General features: G+C 44.7%; 1 protein-coding gene across 2 annotated transcripts; it reads left to right on the forward strand.

The window, feature by feature from the left end:
* The first annotated feature begins 1,678 nt into the window (after positions 1-1,678).
* Positions 1,679-25,203, forward strand: CFAP300 (cilia and flagella associated protein 300). Of its 2 annotated transcripts, XM_045038185.1 has the most exons (8): positions 1,679-1,998; positions 2,084-2,165; positions 5,651-5,726; positions 11,830-11,996; positions 15,183-15,269; positions 16,756-16,928; positions 23,599-23,665; positions 24,536-25,203. In XM_045038185.1, exons 1-8 carry the CDS (start codon positions 1,889-1,891, stop codon positions 24,662-24,664), a joined length of 891 nt encoding a protein of 296 aa, XP_044894120.1. In that variant the 5' UTR covers positions 1,679-1,888; the 3' UTR covers positions 24,665-25,203. The 2 variants fall into 2 exon arrangements, with proteins under 2 accessions (XP_044894120.1, XP_023094805.1); XM_023239037.2 differs by lacking the exon at positions 15,183-15,269 and having other exon boundaries at positions 1,707-1,998.
* The last annotated feature ends 794 nt before the right edge of the window (positions 25,204-25,997 follow it).

The raw sequence follows: 25,997 nt of genomic DNA on the forward strand, positions 1-25,997 counted from the left end.
GGTTAAGGGTCCAACTTTTTTTTTTTTAATTTTTTTAAACGTTTTTTATTTATTTTTGGGACAGAGAAAGACAGAGCATGAATGGGCGAGGGGCAGAGAGAGAGGGAGACACAGAATCGGAAACAGGCTCCAGGCTCTGAGCCATCAGCCCAGAGCCTGACGCGGGGCTCGAACTCACAGACTGCGAGATCGTGACCTGGCTGAAGTCGGACGCTTAACTGACTGCGCCACCCAGGCGCCCCAAGGGTCCAACTCTTGATTTCGGCTCAGGTCATGATCTCATGCTTCATGAGTTCAAGCTTCATACTGGGCTGCACTGATACTGCACTGATACTGTGGAGCCTACTTGGGATCTCTCTCTCCCTCTCTCTCTGCCCCTCCCCTACTCGCACTCTCCCTCTCTCTCTCTCAAAATAAACATTAAAAATAAATAAAAATGAATTCCGGCACGCCAATTCAAACTTGATGTTTTGTGAGTGCAACGAAATGTCAGTATATTTATTCAAAGAAAATCGATCGCCTATGTTGCCAAACGTAAAAACTAAGGAAACTTTAAATTAGGAGTGTCATATTCCCACTCCTAATACTTAATGTTACTCAATAAAGTACTTCTCAGGAAAACTGTACACAAAATACTTATCTTTTAAATTCTATTTTTAGCATATTTTAGTTTAATCTTTTGGTTTTTATTATTCTACTTTCTTCATTAGACATTTATCATGTTAAATCTGAGTCTTTCAGGGTGCCTGGGTGGCTCAGTCAGTTGAGCATCTGACTTCAGCTCAGGTCATGATCCCCTGGTTTGTGAGTTCGAACACCACATCCAGCTTGCCATCAGCACAGAGCCTGCTTTGGATCCTCTGTCCCTCTCTCCATCTACCCCTCCCCTGCTAACTCGCTCTCTCAAAATAAATAAATTTTTTAAAAAGATATTAAAAATATAAAAATTTAAAAGTATATGTTTCTATAAAGAAAATCTTTTAGCCTTCAGATGTAAAAATAAGCAGATGGTAAGAGAGAATAGTTTTCCAAGTAGTCATATAGACATGTGTCTTCCAAAAGAAGCCTAATTAATTGAAAATAATGTCTTCATAAATGTTTGAGTCATGAAACTTAGACAACCATAAATCCAAACTAGCAAGTTTGAGATTGGGAAATTAACCTGTGCTGAGGAATTAAGATTAGGGGTCAACTGCCGTACGCACGCACCTGCACTTCCTCTGGGCGCCACCCCTTTCCCCAGGGATGCGGACGGCAGAGACGGGTCCCCTTCCCTGTCCCACCAGCCAACAGCATGTCCCCGCCCCCTGCGCGCGGCTCCGCCTCCACCCCACCTAGCCCCGTCCCCAGCCTCCCCCACGCGACGCCGCTCCATCCCGCCCCCTCCGAGTGGCCCCGCCCCCACCTCACTTAGCCCCGCCCTCTGCCTCCTTCGCTTGACCCCGCACCCGCCCCGCACCCACCGTGAGCCTGGACTCTTGGCCCCCAGCAACCGTATAGTCCCTATTCCAAACACAGCCTGTACTCCTCCGCTCAGCTCCGCCGCTGTCCCACTTCGCCGCGCTGCCGCTCCGCCTCGCCCCGCCCCCGCCGCGAGACTGGCCTCCCCGCCGTGCCTGGTCCCGGGCCTCTTCCGCTTGGCCCCTTCCCCGCCCCACCTCGCCCCGCTCCCACCAACCGCAGAGCCCCGGCCCAATCACAGACTTGACTACTCGCGTGGCTCCTCCCCAACCAACGCCTCACTTCGCCCCGCCCCCGCCACGAGCCTGGCTTCCTTCCCCGGAAGAACCGCGTAGCCGCGCCCCCGCAGCGCCGGGCTGACCACCCCCCCCCCCCGCCTCCGCGTCTCCATGGAAACGGTACGCACTAAAGCCGAGCGAGGAGCGCGATGGCGGCCGGGGAGCCGAGGGATTTGGGCAGCTACTACTTCAGATTCCTGCCTCAGAGAACCTTCCAGTGTCTGAGCACCCAGGAGACCACCAGCCGGCTCCGCCAGTGGTGAGAGGGCGAGGGCGGGGCGGGCCGGCCGCGAGCGCGCCCTGCCGCCGGGCCCGCGCTGACCTTCCTCCCGCCCCCGCCGCAGGTCCATGCTGGGCAGAGTCGCGGCTCAGGCGTTCGGCTTCGACCAGACGTTCCAGGCCTATCGCAAGGACGACTTCGTCATGGTTGGTGCGCGGGAGGGAGAGGCGCCCGGGCGTCCGCCGACTGAGCTGCGGCCCCGCCCGGGCTGGGGTCTGCGTGCGCGGCGGCGTGGGGACGCGCGCCAGCCGGGACTTGTCCCTACGGTCCCCGGCGTTCCAGCCCACCCCCGGGTGTCCCGGCCCCCCCGGCATCCCCCAGTGCCCCGCCCCCCGTGTCCCTGCGGTCCCCCAGTGCCCCGGCCCCGTCCCCATGCCCTGGCCTCCCCCGGTGCCCCGCCACCCGTGTCCCTGCGGTCTCCCAGTGCCCCGGCCGCCCACCACCCCGCCCCCGCTGCCCCGCCGCGGGGTCCTCCGTGTACCCCGACTTGGCTTCAGAGGACTTCTGGGTACTTCTGTGGGCTCCCGGAGTCAGAGAGTTCCTGTGACTGCTCCCCCGCACGTGCATACAGGGGGTTCCGAGGGGAGCACTCGGCCGGCCGGCTCTCCGCAGTGACCTGCTGGAAGGGGCAGCTTGGAAAGAGGGGGACACATAAGAGAACTAGTTCTGGTGCATTCCTTAAAATTCAGTCACGTTATTTGAAATCCGGTTTTTCCCTCGCCAGCTGGACGGCGTTGACGTCTGTGGTCTGTGACGCTGTGCGTCCTGCGGCCCCGCGGCCGCTGATGGAGGGCCGCCGCGGGGTGACGGTTCTCCTGGTACCTGCCTGCGGCCGGCCGGCGGGGCGGGGGACTGGGCCGGCGGGGCGGGGGACTGGGCCGGGGCTTCGCGCAGAACTGCACGCGCCCGCCTGGCTTGATGCGGGGAACTTCCCGCCTTTTTTTTTGTTTGTTCGGTTTTTTTTTTTGTTTGTTTTGTTTTTTTTGGCTGAGGGGTCAGAGGAGGTTTACAAAAGGCCAGCCACTTGAGATGGGCACTGAAACGTGAGCAGGAGTTTGTCAGGTAGACAAAGTCGGGGGATAATGTTAGATGGGTGGGACCATATTTTGCACCTTGTGTGCCTCCCAGAAGAGTTTGGGCTTTATCTAGCCAGTGAAGAGTCACTGAAAGTTTTTCGAGAAGATCGTAAACTTTAAACTACCGAGGTCACCCTGGCAGAAATGTGGAGCATAGATTGTTAGGACCGAGTCTGGAATCAGTGACACCAGACAAAACCGCTGTCATAGGACACCCTGAGTTAGGGCAGCAGCACCGGGAAGCCTGGACGGACGTTTCGGAGAAAGGCAGTACTCCAGGACTAATAAGATACTGAGAATAAGGCAGAAGGGGAGTGTAGGATGAGCGAATGTCTGAGTTGGTTGACTGGAGTGGTAGATGATGCCGTTAAAGCCCTAGAAAATGCAAAAGAAGAAGGAAAATGAGTTCATCTTTAGGCATGTTGAACTTGAAGTGCATGCAAGTGGTGGGATCCTAGATTGTTGAATCTGAGATCTTGCTTTGTCAAGAGAGAGCTCTGGGCTCAGTATACAGTGTTGGCATCCTCACCACGGGACTAAGGATAAGGGGGGAAAGAAGCAATTTATAGAGCTTTCTAAAGGTCCGCCAACATCTCTGCTCACGCCTCATGACCTCATAACACAGAGACTAGGCGGTGCAGACTTTTAGCTGAGCACATTGCCATCCCAAATAAAATTGGATTCCTTAAGGAAGAAGAAGAGAATGGATACTGGATCAGAAACCAGCAATCTGCTAGATTTCATGTGTGGCATAGAATAGACGTACATTTAACATTCTATGTTATATAAAATAATATATCAATTTAGACATACTTTTTTTAACGCTCACATTTCTGAAACAAGTAAGTTTAATCTTTACATGCATTTTGATATTCGTTTCTTTGTTATCCTGTAACTTGTTTGGGAATCATGTAATATTTTCCCAAAGCACATCAGCTTTCCTAAAGTTGAGATACAGAGAATTCCTTCTAATGCCCCACTGGAAATTCTATAACATACCCAAAATACCATGTGCATATATTAGGACAGGGCTTTTTTTTAATTATTATTATTATTATTCTTTCGGTGCATAATTAACCCCAACAGCATAATGATTCTCGTGTTGCTTTATGTGAGGGGCCTTTATGAAGACTTATTTCCCCTGGCTCTAGGTCACTTCACTGCAGGTCACTTAGCCTGCTTCCATTTATAATGGCATATAAAATGTAATTGTAAGTTGATACTCCCTCCCCCCAGGGATAATTACTAAATCTGAATTAAATTTCTCCTTGTACTGATTTTTGCAGAAGACATCTAAAAGGCATTCAAAATCAGTATTAACTGAGGTTAATTCCACCTTATATTTCTTTTCAAAGTGTATATTATATAGATTAAGATAATTGTGGGGCACTTGGGCCACTCAGTCAGTTAAGCTTCTGACTCTTGATTTCATGTTGGGTCATGATCTCGCTGTTCGTAGGTTTGAGCCGCACCTTGGGCTCCATGCACACGGTGCAGAACGTGCTTGGGATTCTCTCTGTCCTTTCTCTGCCCCTCCCATGCTCTCTCTCTTTCTCTCAAAATAGCTGAAATAAACTTTAAAAGAAAATAAAATATTAAATAAAGATAATTGCACAAACACTCTTTAGCTTGAATTTATAAAGTTATCAACTTGCTTTTTTTTTTTTTTTTCCTGAGGAGTAGTTTTGGGGAAAACTTATTTTTTTCTTTTTTGTGATGGGGCATAGATGATACCTGTGAAGTGTTTATCTTCCACCACTAGAATGTAAACTCCGTGGCACAGGAACTTGTATGTGTCATGCTGTAGGTATTCAGAAATACTTGCGGAACATATTAATCTTCACCCTGCACACCTGGTCCTCTTCACTGTTCCCTTTCTCATGAAATGACATTCATTCTGTCCAGTTTCTCATGCATCATCTGTGGTTCCTCCCTCGCCCTTTGTCCTTTGTCCTCCTAAACAGTCATTGAGTCTATTCACTTCTCCACCTCCCCCTTGCTATCATCTTGACTGATGTGAACATCAGATCTTCCTGGATTACAGCAGTACCTTCCCTTCTACCTATTCTCTTAATAACCCTTCAGCTCATTTTCCATGCTGCTGCCAGAATCATGGTAAAAAATAGGACTGATTTAAGCTCTGTCTTTGCTTACATCTGTTCAGTGTGTTCTTACTACCCTTAGATCACAAATACTCATGAGGGGCGCCTGGGTGGCTCAGTCCATTGAGCGTCCAACTTTGGTTCAGGTCATGATCTCACGGTTCATGAGTTCGAGCCCCACGTCAGTCTCTGTGCTGACATCTCGGAACCTGGAACCAGCTTCAGATTCTGTGTCTCCCTCTCTCTGCCCCTCCTCTGCTCACGCTCTCTCGCTCTCTCTCTCTCTCTCTCTCTCTCTCTCAAAAATAGACATTAAAAAAATAATAAATAAAAATAAAATAAAATTGTCCTTCCCCGATCAAGTAAGAGTTTACTACAGTTGTTTTAGAAATTAATTCTTGATATTGTTTGTAATACAGTTTCTAACTTATTCCCCTCAAATTTGTATTTTAGGCTTTTTTTAAAGACCCAAATGTTATTCCTAATTTGAAGTTACTTTCAGATTCTTCTGGACAATGGATTACATTAGGTAAGTAAAACATATTTTTATCTGTTGATAAAAATATCAACATGATATTTTATCATGATGATTTTATTATTATAACAAAATTTTGCCTTTGGAATTTTCACTATTAAAATACACATTGTGAATAATGACTCACCTGTTTGATAACATCAAGGTCAAACATGATGAGCTGTGCCAGGCCTGCCCTGCGTCTTTCTCCTGGGGGCCCACTGCTCCTGTCCTGGCACGGCACAGGAGCACCAGTTCTCTTTCCATTCATTGGGAAAGTATTTATTGTGTGTCTCCCATGGACTCTGCTCGATGCAGGGAACAGTGAGGTGAACACAAGAAAATGATGCTCAAGAAACTGCTTGATATGTAAAAAAAAAAAAATAGTGCGAGGGGTGCCTGGGGAGGCTGAGTCGGGTGAACGTCCGACTCCAGCTCAGGTCATGATCTCACAGGATGTGGGTTCGAGCCCCACATCTGGCTTTGTGCTGACAGCACGGAGTCTGCTTCAGATTCTGTCTCCCTCTCTCTCTACCCCTCTGCCGCTCGCACACGTGTTCTCTCTCTGTCTCTCTCAAAAATAAAAACATTAAAAAAAAAATAGTGCAATAATGTGCTACCATAGCAGTAGGAGCAAAAGGAGGAGAGTGTCAGGTAGAGTTCTGCTGATGTGAGGGTGTTTGAGCAAAAGCATTCAGGGCGGGGCAGCGGATTTCTGACCGAGGAAGTGGCCATTCATGGAATGTTCATAAAATAACATACAAAGTCATGGAAGAGAGTCTTAAAATCTCAAAAAGAAAATTTTATCTATGTAATAATTTCATAGTACCTTGAAACATAGGTAGGAATCTTTAAGCAAAATTACCCAGACAATAGCACTCAAATCTCTTAAATAACTCTCAGGTTAAGGAGTAAACCAGAGAGTTAATAGAAGAGTGTTTTGAAAACAAAAACATGACCACTATATTTTAAATGTTAGTTTGAAGTGTCTTAACAATAGAACCAGTCATTCTTCCACTTAGGAGGAAAATCTGGTTAGTAATGTGGGTTTGTGCTTAAGAAAAATGTAAGTGGATTTTAAATTAGATGGGGTTGTTTTGGTAAATTCCTACATTGCATGTTCATGGAATTCTAGTAGTCTTACACAAAAATGACTTTGCCGAAAGTATTACTCAAGAACGAGATTTGTGACGTTAGAATTAGTAGGTCACATTTTATTGCTTTTGGCTAAAAACCACTGTAAAATTTATAGAGCAAAAAGCTGGTACAGGGTGATCTTCAGAATACTTTCAGAGTTAGACTGACTCTCTGAGCAAATGTGCTTACAGGTTCAAAGTCTTCAGAAGGAAATAATCACAGGCGCGTAGCAAAGAGTTTATGAAACTTTTACAGTAACTTCAGTCAGTTCTTTTACAAAAATAAGGTTCGTTGAAAAAAGTTCAATCTTCCTCCGTACTGACAAACAGTACTGACTTTTTTCTGACTTTTAAAAAACGCATTGCAAAAAAGAGAGGTTCTAAAATTCCACATGTGCCTGGCAGAATCCATTAGAAGTACTCTGAAAAATTGGGCAAAAGAGGTAGCACTCTACTTCAGAAGTAGAAGTTTCTAGGGGATTGCTGTACTCTTCCATTAGCTTGTTTTGTATCTCCTACCAGCTTTTCTGTTTCTGATGTATCAGCCGTCTTCTCTCCAATTTTCCTCTGAGGCCCAGCTGTTAAAATAAACAGCTTTTGAAAATGAGAGAAAAGACATTCTTGTAGCAAGTGAACCAGTGGTAAAGAGTGTGGTGAAGGATCCCCCTCACTGCTGCCCTCGCCTGGGCCTGGACTGCCAGGGCTTTCTGCCGCGGTCCCTGTCTCCCAGATGCTGCAGCCCTCCTCATACAGACACACTGTGCCCTTTTTTGGGTGACATATAATGGATGCTTCCTATGTGCTTAGTTAAGGGCATTATATTCATTACACCCTTTAAATGGCTTTTTTTCTCAATTCATTTTTGAGAGAGCGCAAGAAAGACGGCAAAGAGAGAGGAACAGAGGATCCGAAGGGGCTCTGCGCTGACAGCAGCAAGCCTGATGTGGGGCTTGAACTCACAAGCCACGAAATCATGACCTGAGCCAAAGCGGTATGCTTGACTGAGCCACCCACATGCCCCCATTACCTCCTTTAACTCTCAGACCAACTCAGAGAGGTATTATTACATGTCCCTATGTCCCAAATGAAGAGTCAGATTCATGAGCTAAATAATTTGCAGTTTTGCACAGCTGGCCGGACTCCAGAATTCAAGGTCTTGACCACTACACTATCCTGTCTCTGCCATTTCAGCATTAATGAAGTTGTCAGAAAACACCAATTTGGACACCAAGTACATAGACACCTGTGTATTATGCTGATATCAAGGGGAAAAAATACATTCTTAACTTTGTATGTGATCATAGCAGTGCATCACATGTCTTATAAATGGTGGAGACATGATTTTACCATATTTTCTGCCTAACAGATAGCATGTGCTATGGACTCAATTGTGGCCCCCCGCCCCCTGCCAAGTTCTTATGTTGAAGCTTTAACCCCCAATGTTATTGTATTTGAAGATGAGGCCTGGGGCGCCTGGGTGACTCAGTCGGTTGAGCGTCCAACTTCGGCTCAAGTCATGATCTCGCGGTTCGTGGGTTTGAGCCCCGTGTCGGGCTCTGTGCTCACAGCTCGGAGCCTGCAGCCTGCTCCAGATTCTATGTCTCTCTCTCTCTCTCTACCCCTCCCCTGCTTGCACTCTGTGTCTCTCGCTCTCAAAACTAAATACATATTAAAAAAAAAATTTTTTTTTTAAAGATGAGGCCTTTGGGAGCTAATTAGGTTTAGACTACATCTCAAGCAGCCCTTCTGATGGGACGAATGCCCTTACATCAAGAGAAAGAGATCCCAGAGCTCTCTGCCATGTGCCGACAGCCAAGAAGGCAGCCGTCTGCAAGTCAGGAAGAGAGCCTTTACCGGGAGCCAAATCAGCTGGCGCCTTGGTTTTTGGGCTTCCCAGCCTGCAGAACTGTGAGACATAAACGTCTGTTGTTTAAACCACCCAGTCTGGTATTCTGTGGTAGCCGCCTAAGCAGACTGACAGATTTTGGTCCCGAGAAGTGGAATGTTTCTGTAACATACCTAAAAAGGTTAGAAGTGGCTGTGGAACTGCATCACAGGTGTTGGTGGATGCTAGCCCAGATACACGGATGTTAAGCTTGATTCTAGTGAGGTCTCACACAGAAATGAGGACCTTGTTATCAGAAAGTGGAGGAAAGACAATCCATAAAATGCCTGAGAACTTGGCTGAACTACGTTCTGGTGTTTTGGGGAAGGTAGAATTTGCAAGTGATGAAATTATATATTTAGCTGGGACGTGTCTAAACAAACTATTGTAGGAGCAGCTTGGTTCTTCCTGAACGTTTGTGATAAAGTAGGAAAGGAAAGAGACAGATTGAAGAAGGATTCGTTAAGGAACCAGAGCTTGAAGATTTGGCAAATTCTCAGCCTTTTCATATCGTAAAAAATGAGAAAGATTCTTTTGAAGAGAACAAATATGGCTGGGCAACCATTTGATAAAGAGAGCATGTGTGTAATTCATGGACTTAATCAGCCATTTCAACAGAAGCCAGAGTTACACTGGGGATTGTACTGGCAAAGACACTGCCGGTTTGAACTAAAGGGGACAGAAACGAGACAAAATGAAGGCTGTCAGACCTCTTAGATCCCACGGGACCAGATGATAGAGCCATTTGGCTGACACATGGCCGTTCTGCAGGAGAAGAGAAGGACTAAAAGGCAGTTCAGAGATCATCGGGGCCACCCTCGGTTTCAGGAACACACTGTGCCTTTTGGGGGAGAACCTCAGAGGCTGGGCCACCGCCCCAGCGGGTCTGGAAGACAGAGCATTGAACCAAAGATGATTATTCTTGAGGCTTAAAGTCTAATGAAATTTGCCTTGCCAAGTTTAGGCTTGCTTGGGACCATCACCCCTTGTTTTCTGTTTCTCCCTTTTGGAATGAAGATGTCTCTCTTCTGCCTGTCTCACCATTGTATTTGGAAGCATGTCACTTGTCTGGATTCACAGGGTCACAGATGGAGAGGAATTTTGCCCCAGGATGAGGTGTACCTCCCTCTTACCCATATCTGATTTAGGTGATATGTAGGTGAGATTTTGGACTTTAGATTTTAGCATTGATGCAGGAATGAGCTAAGACTTTTGGGGCTGTTAGGATAGAATAAACACGTTTTGCATGTGAGAAGGACATGAATTGGGGGGGTGGGTACCAGGGGCAGAATGCTTTGGACTGAATTGTGTCCTTTCAGAATTGATTTGACAGAAGTCCTAACCTCACCCATGACCTCATCTAACCCTAATTACTTCTCAAGGGCCCCATCTCGAAATACCATTACATTGTGGTATTTCAATATATTAATTTTGGAGGGACACAGTTCAGTCCCTCGCAAATGCTATTTCTATGCCTCGGAGTACGTGGTTTGAATTTAGTTACCTTATCTTACCAACCCAACCCTCCTGCCACTCCCTAAATCAGAGCTAGAGTCATTTATTAGGATGGCATGTTGCTGGGGGGCCTGGGTGGCTCAGTCAGCAGAGCATCTGACTTTGGTTCAGGTCATGATCTCATGGTTCGTGGGTTCGAGCCCCGCATTGGGCTCTGTGCTGACAGCTCAGAGCCTGGAACCTGCTTCAGATTCTGTGTCCCCCTCTCTCCCCGCCCCACCCCTGCTTGTGCTCGGTCTCTGTCTTTCAAAAATGAAGAAACATTAAAAATTTTTTTTTTTTTAAAGAATGGCACGTCGCCCAGTGTCAGTCCCTCATCCTGTGGCCACCAACCCGTCTTTGAAGACCGTCTGGCTCTATACTGCTCTAGTTCTTTCTTCTTGCAGCGCTCACAACTCTTCTGTCACTTTCTGTGGTCTTCTTGTCCCTTTAATCCCCCACAGGATTTTTTCCCCTGAAACAAAAGGAGCTTTTCCTAGAAGTGTAGTTTTTGAAATTACTGAAGCATACACAGTTCCTGTCTCCAGACGCCCGTTGCACGTCCACACAAGGCCAGCTTGAGCCCAGAACAAGTGGCAGGTGCTCGCAGGACTCCAGGTGGGCAACCAGAAGGACAAAGCGCAGATCATCACCAGCCTCACTCTTCTCAAGCTCAAGCTGCTTCCGGCGTAAATACCGAACAAGCGTATCAGGGAGAGGTCACACCAAGGGCCCCCACACCTCGGTGTGCTGTTCTAGGGAGAACTTTGAGCAAAGAAGACCACCACCTCTTTATATCTGAGTGTGTGTGTGGATATGAGTGCATGAGAGAGAAATGGAAAGAAACTGAGGCAATAATAAATATTCATTTTAGTCTTTGTGTCTTTCTGTAATTGAGAAGAACCTCTAGTAACGGAAAATCCATTCCTAAAGGACACATTTAGGAAGTAAGTTTGGGGTGGGGAAGGTATGCGGGGAAAAACTCGAGCTACAAGACGAAAATAGACAAAACATCATGGTCACAAATTTCTCTAATTCCAAACTTGTCATAACTTGATTAGGGCCTGGTTTGAAACTTACCTTGACTTGGAAAAGCTGGTTTTGGGTCATAAACACTGTAAATGAGATCACAAGGGAGAAATTGCTTATTGGGGAGAAGAAATTTCAAGACATCCTCAGGACTTTACAAACAGCCATTACTTAACGTTAATTAAAGTTTTTGTAATACAAATTATAAAGCATTGAGCACAATATAAATCCAAAGTCACACAAAGCAGTTCCAATGCTTTTATAGGTGATTCTGATATGTGGATTAAAACTGATGTAAGAATCCCCTACTACACGAAAAATGATTTCATTTTCAGACATTTTCTAATTTACATACTCTAGGGCTGAAATGGTGAAATTTTGTTGCAGACTTTTAGTGATTAATAAAAATGAACAAACGGCAAACTAAGAATTTAATGAGATCCCTAATGTGTCCTTTAAATATACCAAAATGTATGCCCTATTTGACTACTTAGAATCCCTGCATTGTAATATTTGTTTTGGAAATAATTGAGAATAATAAGTTAATGTTTATATTCTATAAAATTTTTTTCAGGATCTGAAGTGAAAAAAATTGAAGCCACAAATGTTCCTTGTACACAGCTTTCAATGTCATTTTTTCATCGGTTATATGATGAAAATATTGTACGTGATGATGGGCATATCATTAAGTGTTTAGATTCTTTTTGCGATCCCTTTCCTATATCTGATGAATTACGAAAAGTAAGTATAGATTTTTTAAATTTCATAATAGAATTTTATTTCAGGAAATGCTTAATGTCAAAAACTTTTACCTATGTAAAATACCTAAAACACCTTTTATCAATTATTAATGATCAGTAATATCAGTTACGTTGGTAGATTTTTTTTCTTGGATGGGACTTTCACTATCAACTGAATTATCTGTGTATCTCAGTAGTTCTCAACCAGATGCTACTAACAGTCATTCATAGAGGCCAGAGATGTTGCTAAACATCATGCTGTGGGCAGGACAGCCCCCACAACAGAGTTCTCTGCCCCAAAATTTCAATAGTGCTAAGGCCGAGAAGCCCTGACCTGCTTAACTCATGGCTATTTTTCTTCGATATGGGGCTCTTAACATATCAAATGACTATTTAATGGGGCGCCTGGGTGGCGCAGTCAGTTAAGCCTCCGACTTCAGCCAGGTCAGATCTCGCGGTCCGTGAGTTTGAGCCCCGCGTCAGGCTCTGGGCTGATGGCTCAGAGCCTGGAGCCTGTTTCTGATTCTGTGTCTCCCTCTCTCTCTGCCCCTCCCCCGTTCATGCTCTGTCTCTCTCTGTCCCAAAAATAAATAAACGTTGAAAAAAAAAATTTAAAAATATCCCTGTTGTAAAAGAATCGTTCTGTCTCACAGCTGAGATCAAAAAAGCCATTTTAGGGGTGCCTAGGTGGCTCAGTCAGTTAAGCGTCCAACTCTTGGTTTCGACTCAGGTCATGATCTTGTGGTTTGTGGGTTCGAGCCCCACATCGAGCTCCACAGTGACAGTCTGGAACCTACTTGGGATTCTCTCTCTCCCACCTGCCCCCATCCCTCCCCTACTCTCTCTCTCTCTCTCTCTCTCTCTCTCTCTCTCAAAATAAATAAACTTTTTAAAAAACCATTTGATTAACTAATTTTTTTTTAGCAAGAGGTGTATTGAATCAGAAGACATAGATTATTTAGCTAATTCCTGAGTTATTATTTATAAGATAGTAACTAAGCAAATCATTCAATATCTTGAGCCCCAAGATCTTATCTGTACAACATAGAGATTAAAATTCCCATTCTATCTTGTTGAAACTGTTGAGATATGAGTTGAGAGAGCATTTAAATATACTTTTTAAAAAGTGTGACGTTAACATGAAATGCATTATTATCATCATTATTTTATTTATAGAGAGAGCAAGAGCAACTGGGAGAGAGGCAGAGGGAGAGAGAGAGAGCATCTCAAGCAGGCTCCATGTTCAGCACAGAACCCAACACAGGGCCCCATCTCATGACCTAATCCAAAATCAAGATCATGACCTGAGCCGAAATCAAGAATCGGACACTCAATTGACTGAGCCACCCAGGCGCCCCTTATTATCATTAAATTATGGAGATAAACTATTTACCAAATGGACAAAAATTAGGGCTTTCAGGGGCGCCTGGGTGGCTCAGTCGGTTAAGCTGCTGACTTCAGCTCAGGTCTTGATCTCGTGGTCCGGGAGTTCGAGCCCCGCGCCAGTGTCTGTGCTGACAGCTCAGATTCTGTGTCTCCCTGTCTCTCTGCCCCTCCCCTGCTTGCACTCTGTCTTTCTCTCTCTCAAAAATAAATAAACATTAAAAAAAAGAATTAGGGCCTTCAGGGGCTCCTGGCTGGCTCAGTCGATGGAGCGGGCAACTCTTGATCTCAGGATTATGAGTTCAAGCCCCACATTGGGTGTAGAGATTATTAAAAAAAAAATAAAGCTTTGGTATCAAATAGACATAGATTCAAATACCGGCTCAGCCACTTAATAACTGTGGTACTTAGCCTCATTTTTTTCATCTATAAAATAAGAATGATGCAAGAATCATGTGAGGGGCCCCGTGTTGCTCAGTGAGTTAAGGTCATGATCTCACAGTTCATGGATTCGAGCTCTGTGCTGACAGCTTGGAGCCTGCTTGAGATTCTCTGTCTCCATCTGTCTGCCCCTCTCCCACTCGACTATGTCTCTCTCTCTCAAAAAAAAAAAAAAAATTATGTGAGATAATGCACTTAAAGTGTTTAGCCCAATGCCTAGTATTTAGTAAGCTTTCAGTAATAGCAATGACTAGCCACTAATTACTATTATTCTACATTTAGGAGATGTCGCTGTGTGTAAGTTGAATAAGGAGATGTATAAGTTGAATTTATTGTAAATCCAGATGGGAATGACCTAGGGAAGCCCCTGACACACCATTCTGGACATAGACATCTTGTCTGTAGGAGACCGGGAGGCATCCAGCCAGTCTCTGCGTTCTTCTACACCAACAGAACACCTGAAAGAACCGTTAGTTGAAGAAGACAATCAAATTACTCATTGAGGATGTCCAAACACAACTGAGGAGACTATATATAGTTGCTCTGTAGTTAGGTGGTATGTATAACACAAGATAAGCACCGTACCTTGGGGATCTGATAATAATTTCTACTCTTCCTTACCAAGGACTGGAAATTAACCTCTACAAAGTGTCTAGTCTAGTCTGGGTCTTCTTCCTTTTGGGGCACTATGTCAGCTCTTCTTATCTGTCCCCGATCTCTGCTGGCACATGTACCTCTCTATCACAAGGCCCTGTCCCCTAATTTCAGAGAGCTCACCCTCACTTATACTGAGAGCCTTGGCAACGGACTTTTCGAGAGACGGATGTGCCTTCTCCGCTCTGCTGCTTGTCGTCTGGTTTTCTTTTTTTAATTTTTTTTAGAATTTATTCATTTTTGAGAGAGAGAGAGAGGGAGCATGAGTGGGGGAGGGGCAGAGAGAGTGGGAGACGCAGAATCTGAAGCAGGTTCCGGGCTCTGAGCTGTGTGCTGACAGCTCAGAGCCCGACGCGGGGCTCAAACTCACGGACCGTGAGATCATGACCTGAGCTGAAGTCGGACGCTCGACCGCCTGAGCCCCCCGGGCTCCCCTCTGCTGCTGGTCTTCTTTACTTCCATGCGTAGCCCTTGAATTCAGGAAGTACCCACACTGTTTTTCTGCCAGCTGCCTCTGCGTTTCGCTCTCGTGTTCTTTGCCGCCCTGTGGCGACAAGCAAGGTGTTAACTTGGTTGCTTTCTGGCTGAAAAAATAAATCAATAAATAACCTCCAGCCTTAGCCTGAACTGAAAAGGGCCCTCCGCCATGCAGCAGCACCGAGCCCGTCACACCGCCTCACTGAGGCCTGCCGATAACCACCTTCCGCAGGCGGCTCACAAGTCTGGCTCCTTAACCACATCGCACACCTCCTCCCTGAGGGCCCCACGTGGAAGCACACGGGGAGATCAGCCGCAGGTGGGTCCCGCTTCCACATTTATTCCCCAAATATTTTCATTTCTGTCATTTTTACACACGCAGCCTAATCAGTTCAGTAACCAGAGTGCTCATGCGAGGAATGCGTTCATTCGTCATTCCTGAGAGCTTTAGTCGCTCTTGTGTTAAGCCAGATCTTTAGGTAGCTACAAACTCAGGCTTCAATATCACATCATTTCCTTAGAGAGAGAGAGAGAGAGAGAGAGAGAGAGAGAGAGAGAGAGAGAGAGAGAAGGAGAGAAGCAGGCAAGGAGGGGAGATGGGCCAAGCCGTATGTGTGGCACACCCAGGGAGTAATAAACTGTAAACCACTTCCCCTCACCTTTTACTGCGTGTGACTTTGGCTTTCATAAACTCATTGTAAGTAACCTGCACACTGGCAACACCACAGAGTTTATTTTAAGTGCCTCTTTTATGCTGACCTTGTGATGAATATTCATTTGAGATCGGGGTCAATCAAATGTGAAGCTTGATCAGGTTTCCTAATTTAAGTGCACTTCTTGCTACTAGACAGTGATTTTGTATAACTCCTATTTCCCTCCTTTACCTGTTTGGTAGTGTTAGTGTTATGTACAATTTTTACAGCATTCCGACTCCTTGTTGTATGTATTTTCTTTCCCACTTTGTTTCTTGGTTATAGGTTTTTGCCTTTTACTTTTCGTACCGTGTCGGTATTTTACTGTTAGCTACTTCACATTCTTTTTACAAGCAGGTGGAGTATAAACAACTCAATAAAAAAAATGTGTGTTATGGTTTACATTCGTCACCTTGTTCGTATCTACCGCAATCGAGTTAATCAGTTGTGTGGAATGGCCAATGGTATAAGAAACCCTCCCACGTCCGACCCTGTCGTGCTGTTTTCTGAAAGAGGTGGTGAAGTCTCCAGAGAGCAAGAGTCAGTATAGATGGGTGATGGGTAGGATGATATTATTAGGGGACAGCAGGAAAAGAGGTGGTTATGATGGTCCACTTACCTGAATAGTTCAAAATGGAGTAATGGGGGTGGGCCGGGGCAGGGGTGGTAAGGAAAGTGGTCTTCCAGAAGTGCAGGGGTAGGGCTTAGAAAATGAGGGCCAGCTTCCAGACTGAAGCAAAGGCTACAGACCTTCTGGGATGGAGAAGTTTCTCCATTTATTTATGGTCCCTTGTTTCCAAATAAGATTCAAGGTGACTCAGCACTAAAATTGCAGTAGTGCTAAAACCATTACTAAAGATACAAATTAGAACAAAGGTATAAAGGGGAAGAGGAGAAGATTTAGATTTATTCCTTTAACTGAGCATCAGTACCTAATGGTAACATGGAGGGAAAATGAGTGCAGGTCTCACCGATTACTCTTTCTGGTTGTTCAAGATTGGTTGTTAACATAGGCCTAGGATTATTCGTAAGTTCATAAATGGAAACTTTTGAAAACAAAAATTAGAGCCTTAAATCATGTTAGATTAAGATGAATTTTATCATTTTCCATAGGTTTTGCTAGTGGAAGACTCAGAAAAATATGAAATATTTAGCCAAGCTGATAGAGAAGAGTTCCTGTTTTGTCTTTTCAAACATCTTTGCCTTGGTGGAGCCCTTTGTCAGTATGAAGATGTGCTTAATCCATATCTGGAAACAACAAAGCTTATCTATAAAGATCTAGTGAGGTAATGTTGCTAGATTACAGTAGGTAAATCTCTGGTTAACGGAGTGCATTGTTTAACTGTGCTGGGCTCGCCTAGCGTCTGTTGGGTCCTGTCGACGCCAACCACCAAAGCGTGTGAGAACAGCACCGCTTCGAACCCCTTTTCTGGCCTCTCCCTTCTCGTCCAGGTTGGGACATGGTCACATCTCCCTGACTCTCTTTAGCACCCAGTTCCCGGTTCTCATCTGACTGTGCTTCCTTCCCCATCCAACAGATTACTCGCTCCATGCCTGCTTAGCGGCTGACTTGTCCCAGATCTTCTATCACATTCTCCCCAGGTTCCTGTCGTGCTTACCCCAGGTCTCCTGTCACACTTACCCCAGGTCTTCTGTCACACTTATCCTAGGCACCCTGTCACATTTACCTCAGATCTCCTGTCACACTTACCTTAAGTCCCCTGTCACCTCACCCCAGGTCTGCTGTCACACTTACCCCAAGCCTCCTATCACATCAGTTTCCTATCACACTTAACCCAGGCCTCCTGTCACACTTATCCCAGACGTCCTCTCACATTTACCTCAGATCTCCTGTCACACTTACCCCACGTTCCTGTCACAGATACCTAGGTCTCCTGTCCACTCACCCAGGTCTCATGTCACATTTAGCACAGGTCTCATTTCACATTTACCACCAGTCTCATGTCACCTTTACCCCAGGTCTCCTGTCACACTCACCCCAGGTCTCCTGTCACAATTACCCCAGGTCTCCTTTCACATTTACCCCAGATTTCCTGTCATATTTACCCCAAGTGTCCTCTCAAATTTACCTCAGGTCTCCTCTCACACTTACCCCAGGTTCCTCTCACACTTACTACAGGTCTCCTGTCATATTTACTCCAGGTCTCCTGTCACATTCTCCCCAGGTCTGATGTCACTTTTACCTCAGGTTTCCTATCACACTTACCCCAGGTTCCTGTCACACTTACCCTAGGTCTCCTTTCACACTTATCCCAGGTCTTGGGTCACACTTACCCCAGGTCTTCTGTCACACTTAACCCAGGCCTCCTGTCACACTTACCCCGGCATCGTCTCACATTTACCTCAGACCTCCTGTCACACTTACCCCAGGTTCCTGTCACAGATACCTCGGTCTCCTGTCCACTCACCCAGGTCTCATGTCACATTTAGCACAGGTCTCATTTCACATTTACCACCAGTCTCATGTCACCTTTACCCCAGGTCTCTTGTCACACTCACCTCAGGTCTCCTGTCATGTTGGCCCCAGGTCTCTTTTCACACTTCTCGTAGATTTCCTGTCACACCCACCCCAGAACTCCTGTTATATTTACCCCAGGTCTCCTGTGACATTTACCCCAGGTCTCTTTTCACATTTCAGGAGAACACAAGATTCCTCAGGTTGTGTAAATTTGCTTGACTAATAGTAGAACAATTACCTTTTTTGTAAAGAGGTGGAAAGATTTTTATCTAGGCATAAACTTTACATTTTTTTTTAATTTTTTTTTCAACGTTTATTTATTTTTGGGACAGAGAGAGCCAGAGCATGAACGGGGGAGGGGCAGAGAGAGAGGGAGACACAGAATCGGAAACAGGCTCCAGGCTCCGAGCCATCAGCCCAGAGCCCGATGCGGGGCTCGAACCCACGGACCGCGAGATCATGCCCTGGCTGAAGTCGGACGCTTAACCGACTGCGCCACTCAGGCGCCCCTACATTTTTAAATTAATTCTAAATTCCAGGTTTGCTTAGGTGATCCACTAGTTCTGTTTTTTTCTTTTTGAAGATCTAATTGGTATAAAAACTTTATTATCATTTATTTATACTTTGATTGGGTTGGGCTTTTCAGTGATGAAGATATTGGATCATGTCTGTAGGCAAAAGGGATAGGAACAAGTAAAAGCAGAGTTTAGTTACAAAATTTTGCTTTAATCGGAAAAAAACAGAATTAGCTTGTCGTAAAACTCTTGATCGTTACTTGCACTCAGCATCTCAAATCTCACTTCTCCTCTGTGTCATTCAGCTGTGTGACAACTACGTGATGTAGTTATTTCACTTCATTCTTTTTCTTATATAGTTTTTTTTAAGTTGATTTATTTTGAGAAAGAGAGACAGAGAGAGTGGGGGAGGAGGAGAGAGAGAGGAGAGAGAGACTCCCAAGCAGGCTCCTCGCTGTCAGCTCAGAGCCGGAGGCAAGGCTGGAACCCATGAACCGCGAGATCATGACCTGAGCCAAAACCGAGAGTCAGACACTTAACTGCTTGAGCCACCCAGGGGCCCCTCTGATACGGTTTTAAAAACAAAAATTATTTCTTTAATTTGCCTCTGATTTTTGTGGAAAAGTTACTCTGCCAATACATAAAGATTGTCCAAAAAAATGTTAGAAACAGAATTTGAGAAAAACATATACATACATCCAAAACATTCTGTCCTTATATTCAGCTCGTGAAAACCCATAGGCCTGCTTCCAGCACTCCCTGCAGATACTCTGTGGTACACCTAGTCACACACACACACACACACACACACACACACACGCACGCACACCGCTGCCACGACATTGTGTTGTACTTCACTGGCCACACGAACGTGTGGAATTCGTCACCATCGTGTGCTATGCAAGAGGAGATTCTGCTGGAGGTGTTTGAAACAGAAGTAACTTTAGAACCTAAACACTGAAGAAACTGTTTTCCCTGACCTCCCCTGTCCTGGATTCTCACCTGTGACTCTCTTCCACACTGCTTGGGTGCTAAGTGAAACTATGGCTCCAGGGTTAACGGCCACTGGTAAAATGACTGGTCAGAATTCACGGCATCCAACAGAAAGAAGAGAATCACGCCCTCAGAATCCCTTAGGCGGGCAACCGACAAGTGTTAATACTGTGCACAGAACTCCGCCAGGCTCCGAAGAGACTACAAGAGGAGCATCAGACAGCCCTTGACCTTAAGGAAATTATAAGAAACTAACATATTAAGTAATAGTTTAGAAGGTTTTATAAGGAAAAATTGTTATGAAATCAAATGTTCGATTTTTTATAGGCAAATGTTTGCAGCTCCTGATACTGTAATAAATACTCCAGAAGTTGAAAAGAGGACATTATTAGGGTGGCCGTGTTAGGGAAGTCTTGATGGAATGGGGTCCCCAAGAGCCAGCAGAGAGGGCAGCCCGTCCCCTGTCCAGGGGAGACACGCACGTCACTAGTCTGCCATTCCAGGGGACGCTGAGAAGGAACCAGCCCAATTACAGCATTACTCTTATTTGAGAACCATTAACTGTTTCTCATGATGATCCAAGTTGAAGCATGCTGATGAATTTCTCTGCTAAGTGCGGAGGAGATGTGAAATTGTCTTCCCAAAACAACTTTAGAAGAAAATTATGATTAGAATAAATATTCGCTTAAGATGGCTGAAGTGCCGGTGCAAAGCAACTGAATGGGCTGAATGATCACAGAGTCCCTTCAGAGCCGTGCCGGTTTGCTCATCACTCGCACCGCCTGTGGCTTTTCTAGCTGGTTGTGCTGATTTGGGTCAGAGGCGGTGGCATTTGGCCAAGGTGAGGGTGCAGGGTGGATCGGTGTCGCTTCTCGGGAGGAATGCACATGTAGGGGAAGCACCCGTGGACCTCCAGCAGTTGTCAGTACCTTGTCATCCTGAGCCACATATCCAGACAAGTCACTTGTACAAGCCAAGTTAACCGGCAAGGATATTGTTTTTTCCTGTCCCGTTACTTGAATTTTGGGTGTTTACACATCTTTTAGGAGAACGTCTGCTATCTTTCTAATTGTACACGCAGTAGCTGCTTTACATTATCTAACCTGCCCTTGCAGAGAGACGTCATCACTAATCTGCTCCAGAAAAGACATGCATCCCTTATGTGTGTCCGTGTTGGAGGCACGTCACAGAGCTTGATTTTAGTGGTCTCTGGCTCAAACCAAAGGGTGAGAACATTCTGAAGATATGTTTTCCCTCATCCGTTACTACAAGTCCCATAAAATACCCTTTTGAAACGTTCTGGAAAGTGCCTTCTTTTCAAGGATTATGGTTCTTTTAAATAATATAGGTAATACTTTAGAGTCGTTTCATTAGAGAGTAAATATGACCAGTTGTTTCATTACATTTGAAAAATGTCTACGCAGAAATAATTCTGTAGTTACTAATGAAAGCCTTTGTCTTTTCTGCTGTCAATATTAAACACAGGCTCCGATCAAAGTTTTTGGAGAGGTTTTCCAAACTGCGTATCTGCCTGAGATGTGAAATTTTATTATTTAAACTGTGAGGCTTAGATTATGGCCCTCAAATGCTAATTAAGCAGTGGGATTCATTTCTTTTTTTTTTAAGTTTATTCATTTATTTTGAGAGAGAAAGAGAGCGGGAGAGGGGCAGAGAGAGAGAGAGAATCCCAAGCAGGCTCCGCACTGTCATCACAGAGCCCGATGCTGGGCTCCAACTCCAGAGCTATGAGATCATGACCTGAGCTCAAATCAAGAGTTGGTCACTTAACCAACTGAGCCACTCAGGAACCAACTTCTAATAATGTTCAAATGGTAGTTTCTTCGGTAAGTAGTACACTACAGTACATGTATGTGTTAAGTGATTGTTAAATGAAGTGTCAAACACTAAATTTTCTTCTCAGTTTATTTGGTAAGTACAAACTTTCACAAGGGTTGGTCTAGGTTGTTTTTGTTTTTTACTGGGCTAATTTACATGCAGTAAAGTGAACAAATTATAGTGGACCTACAGCTTAGTGAATTTTTATATATTTATACCCGTATCACCATCTCCAGATCAACACTTAAAATCGATATAACCATAGGTATGTTCTGTAGTTTGGTTTGGGTGGTTATGTAGGTGTGTGCAGTATAAATGTTTTATATGGAGTGACTATAGTTACCCCTTGGATAAGCACAGAACTTCAAATATAGTCTTCAGTTTTTAAGCAGTATATGTTAAGTGTTTAGGGAAATAAAATGACCTTAATCCATGTCGTAGAAGGATATGGAAATTAATTGCATGATTTCTGCATATAAAAGCTGCCTTAAAAAACCAAAAACTGCCTAAGAACTTTTAACCCTGACATGGCTCAGGTCTGCCCATTCCAATAGGTGTGCAAACACACACACACACACACACACACACACACACTGGACACAGTCCCCCTTCGTTCTCCGCCTGGCCCACCTCACTCTTCATATGTAGCAAAGGAGAAAGATGCTTGCACCTAGTGAAGTGAGGAAGGGGCCAGCTTCCTTTCAATGTGACGTCCCCCTGTCACCCAGGAGGACTGCCTGTGGTGCACATCTGCTGGATTGGAGGCAGGGGATGAGCGGTTGCGACCTAGGGAAAGGACCTGGATGGACACTGTGTCACCTGGAGTCTATTCCCAGAAATACCACTTTCAGCTGGAATGTCTTTAATGTCTCGTTTAACTTCTCTGGCCCTACTGTCTCTAAACCTGGTAAAGTCGTGCCCAACAGCCTCATGGAGCTGTGTGGTCTTTATAGGAAGGAAGTCATATGAAGGTATTTTGCAGATGGTAAAGCATTAGGAAGGGAACATGTGTGCATCGCTCTCTGTAGCTTGTTCCTTCCCTCTCTGTGCTTCCGCTCTGTGCTGCCACAGGGAATCTTGTGGGGGAGAGTAACTGAAAGGTACTGAAAGAAAATAATTTTAATATGATATCATTTAATAGTACATAATTTAACAAATAGTTTTCATATACCTTGTCCCACTCGGTTCTCACATAATCCTAAAAAGAACCATAGTATGCCCAGTTGACGTGTGAGGAAATTGATGTTCAGAAAGGTTAATCTTTCCCAAAATGAACCAACAAATCAGTGCCAGAGCTGGCGTGTTGTTTACATTGTTGAATTCTGTAGTTGCGCTTTTGCCCACCCCTTACCGCTGCCTACACTTCAGTCGGACTTTTATCAATTCTTATTTTTCTGATAATTGTCTCTGGCTTGGGAAACATTCATCCTGAGTCTCGGTCAGACCTCAAATATTCTAACTGTAAAATTACCTGTTCTGCAGTTCTCCATCCTGGGGTAAAACTGCGGGTCCGTCCTTTTCAAACCATTTGAGTCGGATATTGTGTATTTCTATATTATGTATGCATAAGAACACCTGCATACTAAAGGGATCAGTATTCTAAATGTATTATGCCAAACACTAAAAAAAAAGGTGGGGGGTGGGGGGCGCCTGGGTGGCTCAGTCAGGTAAGCATCTGACTTCAGCTCAGGTCTTGATCTCACGGTCTGTGGGTTCGAGCCCCACGTCGGGCTCTTTGCTGACAGCTCAGAGCCTGGAGCCTGCTTCAGATTCTGTGTCTCCCTCTCTGTCTCTCTGCCTCTCTCCTGCTCATGCTCTGTCTCTCTCTTTCTCTCAAAACTGAATAAACATTAAAAAAAAATGTAGGGGTACCTAGGTGGCTCAGTTAAGCGCCTGACTTCAGCTCAGGTCATGATCTCATGGTTCGTGGGTTTTTGAGCCTCGCATCGGGCTCTGTGCTGAACACTTGCTGGGAGCCTAGAGCCTGCTTCGGGTTCTGTGTCTCCCCCTCTCTCTGCCCCTCCCCCGCTCATGCTCTCTCAAAAATGAATAAACGTTAATAAACAAAAATAAATGTATTATGTAAATGGTTGTTATAATTAAAATGTATCCCTTCCCCCCTCCCCATTTTAGTGTTCGAAAGAATCCTCAAACCAAGAAAATACAAATTACCTCTTCCATCTTTAAAGTTACGGCATACGTAAGTGTTGAAGGGGAATTTGCAACCAATCAATTTAATTACTGGGTATTAACAGGGTTGTTACAATGGGAGTTAGCAACTAGTGCGATGTTATGTCTGGGAGAAAAGATGATGGATGATATTTAGCGTTTTTGTCAAAATTAGAAGTTGATAAGTTACGCTTTTATTTGGAGAGCCATACAAACGTCCCCCCTGGCCTCTTTTCTGTTGTCCCTGTCTAATAATAGTCCGTCCTTATTTAAGAGCGAAATGTGTGACTCAGATGCAGTAGAACACATTCTCTAGCTTGTCGAACCATAGCTTCTAGGGCAGATAAGTAAGGATGTTGTAAATGTCCGTATATCACACAATCTGGTGCTTGAATTCTAGTGTCATATAAAAGATTGTTAGCACATTTGAAGCAGTTTCTAAGTATCTTTATTCAATCACTTAACAAATACTATTAAGTGCTGCTTGTGTATCCTCCGCTGTGTTGGGCATTTTGTGGTGATAAACAAAAGAAACAAAGTTGCTTCCCTCATAGTATGTAAAGATCACATTCTAAAGGAAAGCAAAGACAGAAGAAAATTGCAAAACAAATTTTTGCAATATTAGCACTTTAAAAGCACTTTTTCAAAAGAGAAGATTTCCTTTTAGACTAGAAGTTCCTTAAGGTCGAGAATTATATGCATTTGTATTGTACATATGTACTGTTAGCCCAGTAGACTGCTGTCAGTAAATATTTTAAAGTATCAGTTAATCACCAGTTTAATTGTCAAAGATTTGATGTAAGTTTCATGACATTTTAGCAGAAAATATATAGTAGTTAAATATGTTGATTATTACTTACATGCAGTTGTAGACTAAATAACCTAGGTTTATCTTTTTCAGGATTCCGCTGGCATGTGCTACCCTTCAACAAAGTCTCATGAACAGACATTTTCTTACTTTCTTGTGGATCCGATCAGGCGTCATGTTCATGTTCTATACCACTGTTACGGTGTGGGGGAAATGTCTTAACAGTATTCTTTCAGATTATCGATTTTACTGTTTTTACCAACTTTTTATTTTGACGTCATTTTATAGGTAAACATCTCCTTTGCCAGTTAATTTAAGTAAAATGTAGAGAAGCCGCATAGAACAGAAGGACACAGTACAAGATGCCTGTCTTTAAATTTGCCTGGAGTGGTAGCATAGGGACCGAACTCCATCCCTACCACGGTCTACACCAATATAGTTGTGGACAATTTACAGAAAGTTCCAAGGAACTAAAAATCCAGTCCGTATTTGTCGCATTAGGATTCAAGTAAGGCCTCGATTTTCCACGTATTTTATTTTAGAAGCTAATTAATTTTAGCTTGAAACTGTGGCAGAAAACTGACCATCTCTCCACTGATCATTATTATCAACTGTTAGCTTTTCAAATTTGAGTTTCATTTCATTGCATTTCTTCATTGCATAAAGATTTACACGTCCAGGGGTGTAAAATGCATAACAATTCCTTTGCTTCGTTTGTCCCAGTTAAAATCCTCAATAAAAAAGTTATGTTCTGAAAGTAATCATGTTCTGAAGTCTTTTAGCACATAATAAATTACCTCTGCGGCTGCCCCACAGCTGGCCGAGGATCCACCTCTGAACAGAGTTGCCCCGATGGTCTTACTGAGGTGGCAAGAGAGGAAAGAGCGGGTCTCTTAGGCTACATTCTCCTGTTTCCTCATTACTTTCCAAGAATGAATATATAACTTGGGTTTCCTTCATGGTAAAAATGACCAACCTGTACCCAGAGGAACAGAGAGCCTGCGAGAAATGTTGGGACTTTGAGGAGAGGCAAGTTTGGAGTCTGTGTTTGTGTGTCGTAAGGACAGGAGTGATGACCTTGGATTTGTGCCTGTGGATTTACCTGAAAAGCAGCCACCAATTAGCTAGAGAGTTCGGGGGGAGACGGGTTGTGTCACCTGTGATGCCCAGCCCAGTGCTTGGTATATTCCGAGTCTACTGGGCGAATATTTTCCAGACATGTTCATGACATCCACAGATATTTTTTAAACCATGTAAGAAAAGTCAGATTGAGAACTGAAGTGTCGCACCCGTCCTGCCCTACCACACAGACCCTACAACCTGGGGACTCTCCCTCAATCACCAGGTCAGCCAGTCAACGATTCTGTATGTGCATCAGCTTCGTGCAAGGTGCGCCGTCCCTGAGCCCAGTAGTGAAGGTTGTCTGTCAGAGCGTGTCCCCAGACGGGATTGCGGCCTGAATCCAGAGATGGAAGACGGCAGCGTGAACTGGGCCTGGGAGGGCCTCAGTCTGGGGTTCCACAGCACCGGGGGGCGGGGGGGGGTTGTCTCAGCA

Source organism: Felis catus, chromosome D1 (genome assembly GCF_018350175.1).
Source record: "Felis catus isolate Fca126 chromosome D1, F.catus_Fca126_mat1.0, whole genome shotgun sequence".
NCBI lineage: Eukaryota > Metazoa > Chordata > Mammalia > Carnivora > Felidae > Felis > Felis catus.

Bases quoted from the DNA above. Each gene is read 5' to 3' on its own strand.
- CFAP300 (XM_045038185.1), top strand. From the start codon at position 1,889: ATGGCGGCCGGGGAGCCGAGGGATTTGGGCAGCTACTACTTCAGATTC. The intron at 1,999-2,083 runs GTGAGAGGGCGA...CCCCCGCCGCAG, and splicing joins ACCAGCCGGCTCCGCCAGTG to GTCCATGCTGGGCAGAGTCG. The intron at 23,666-24,535 runs GTAAGTGTTGAA...TATCTTTTTCAG, and splicing joins TCTTTAAAGTTACGGCATAC to GATTCCGCTGGCATGTGCTA.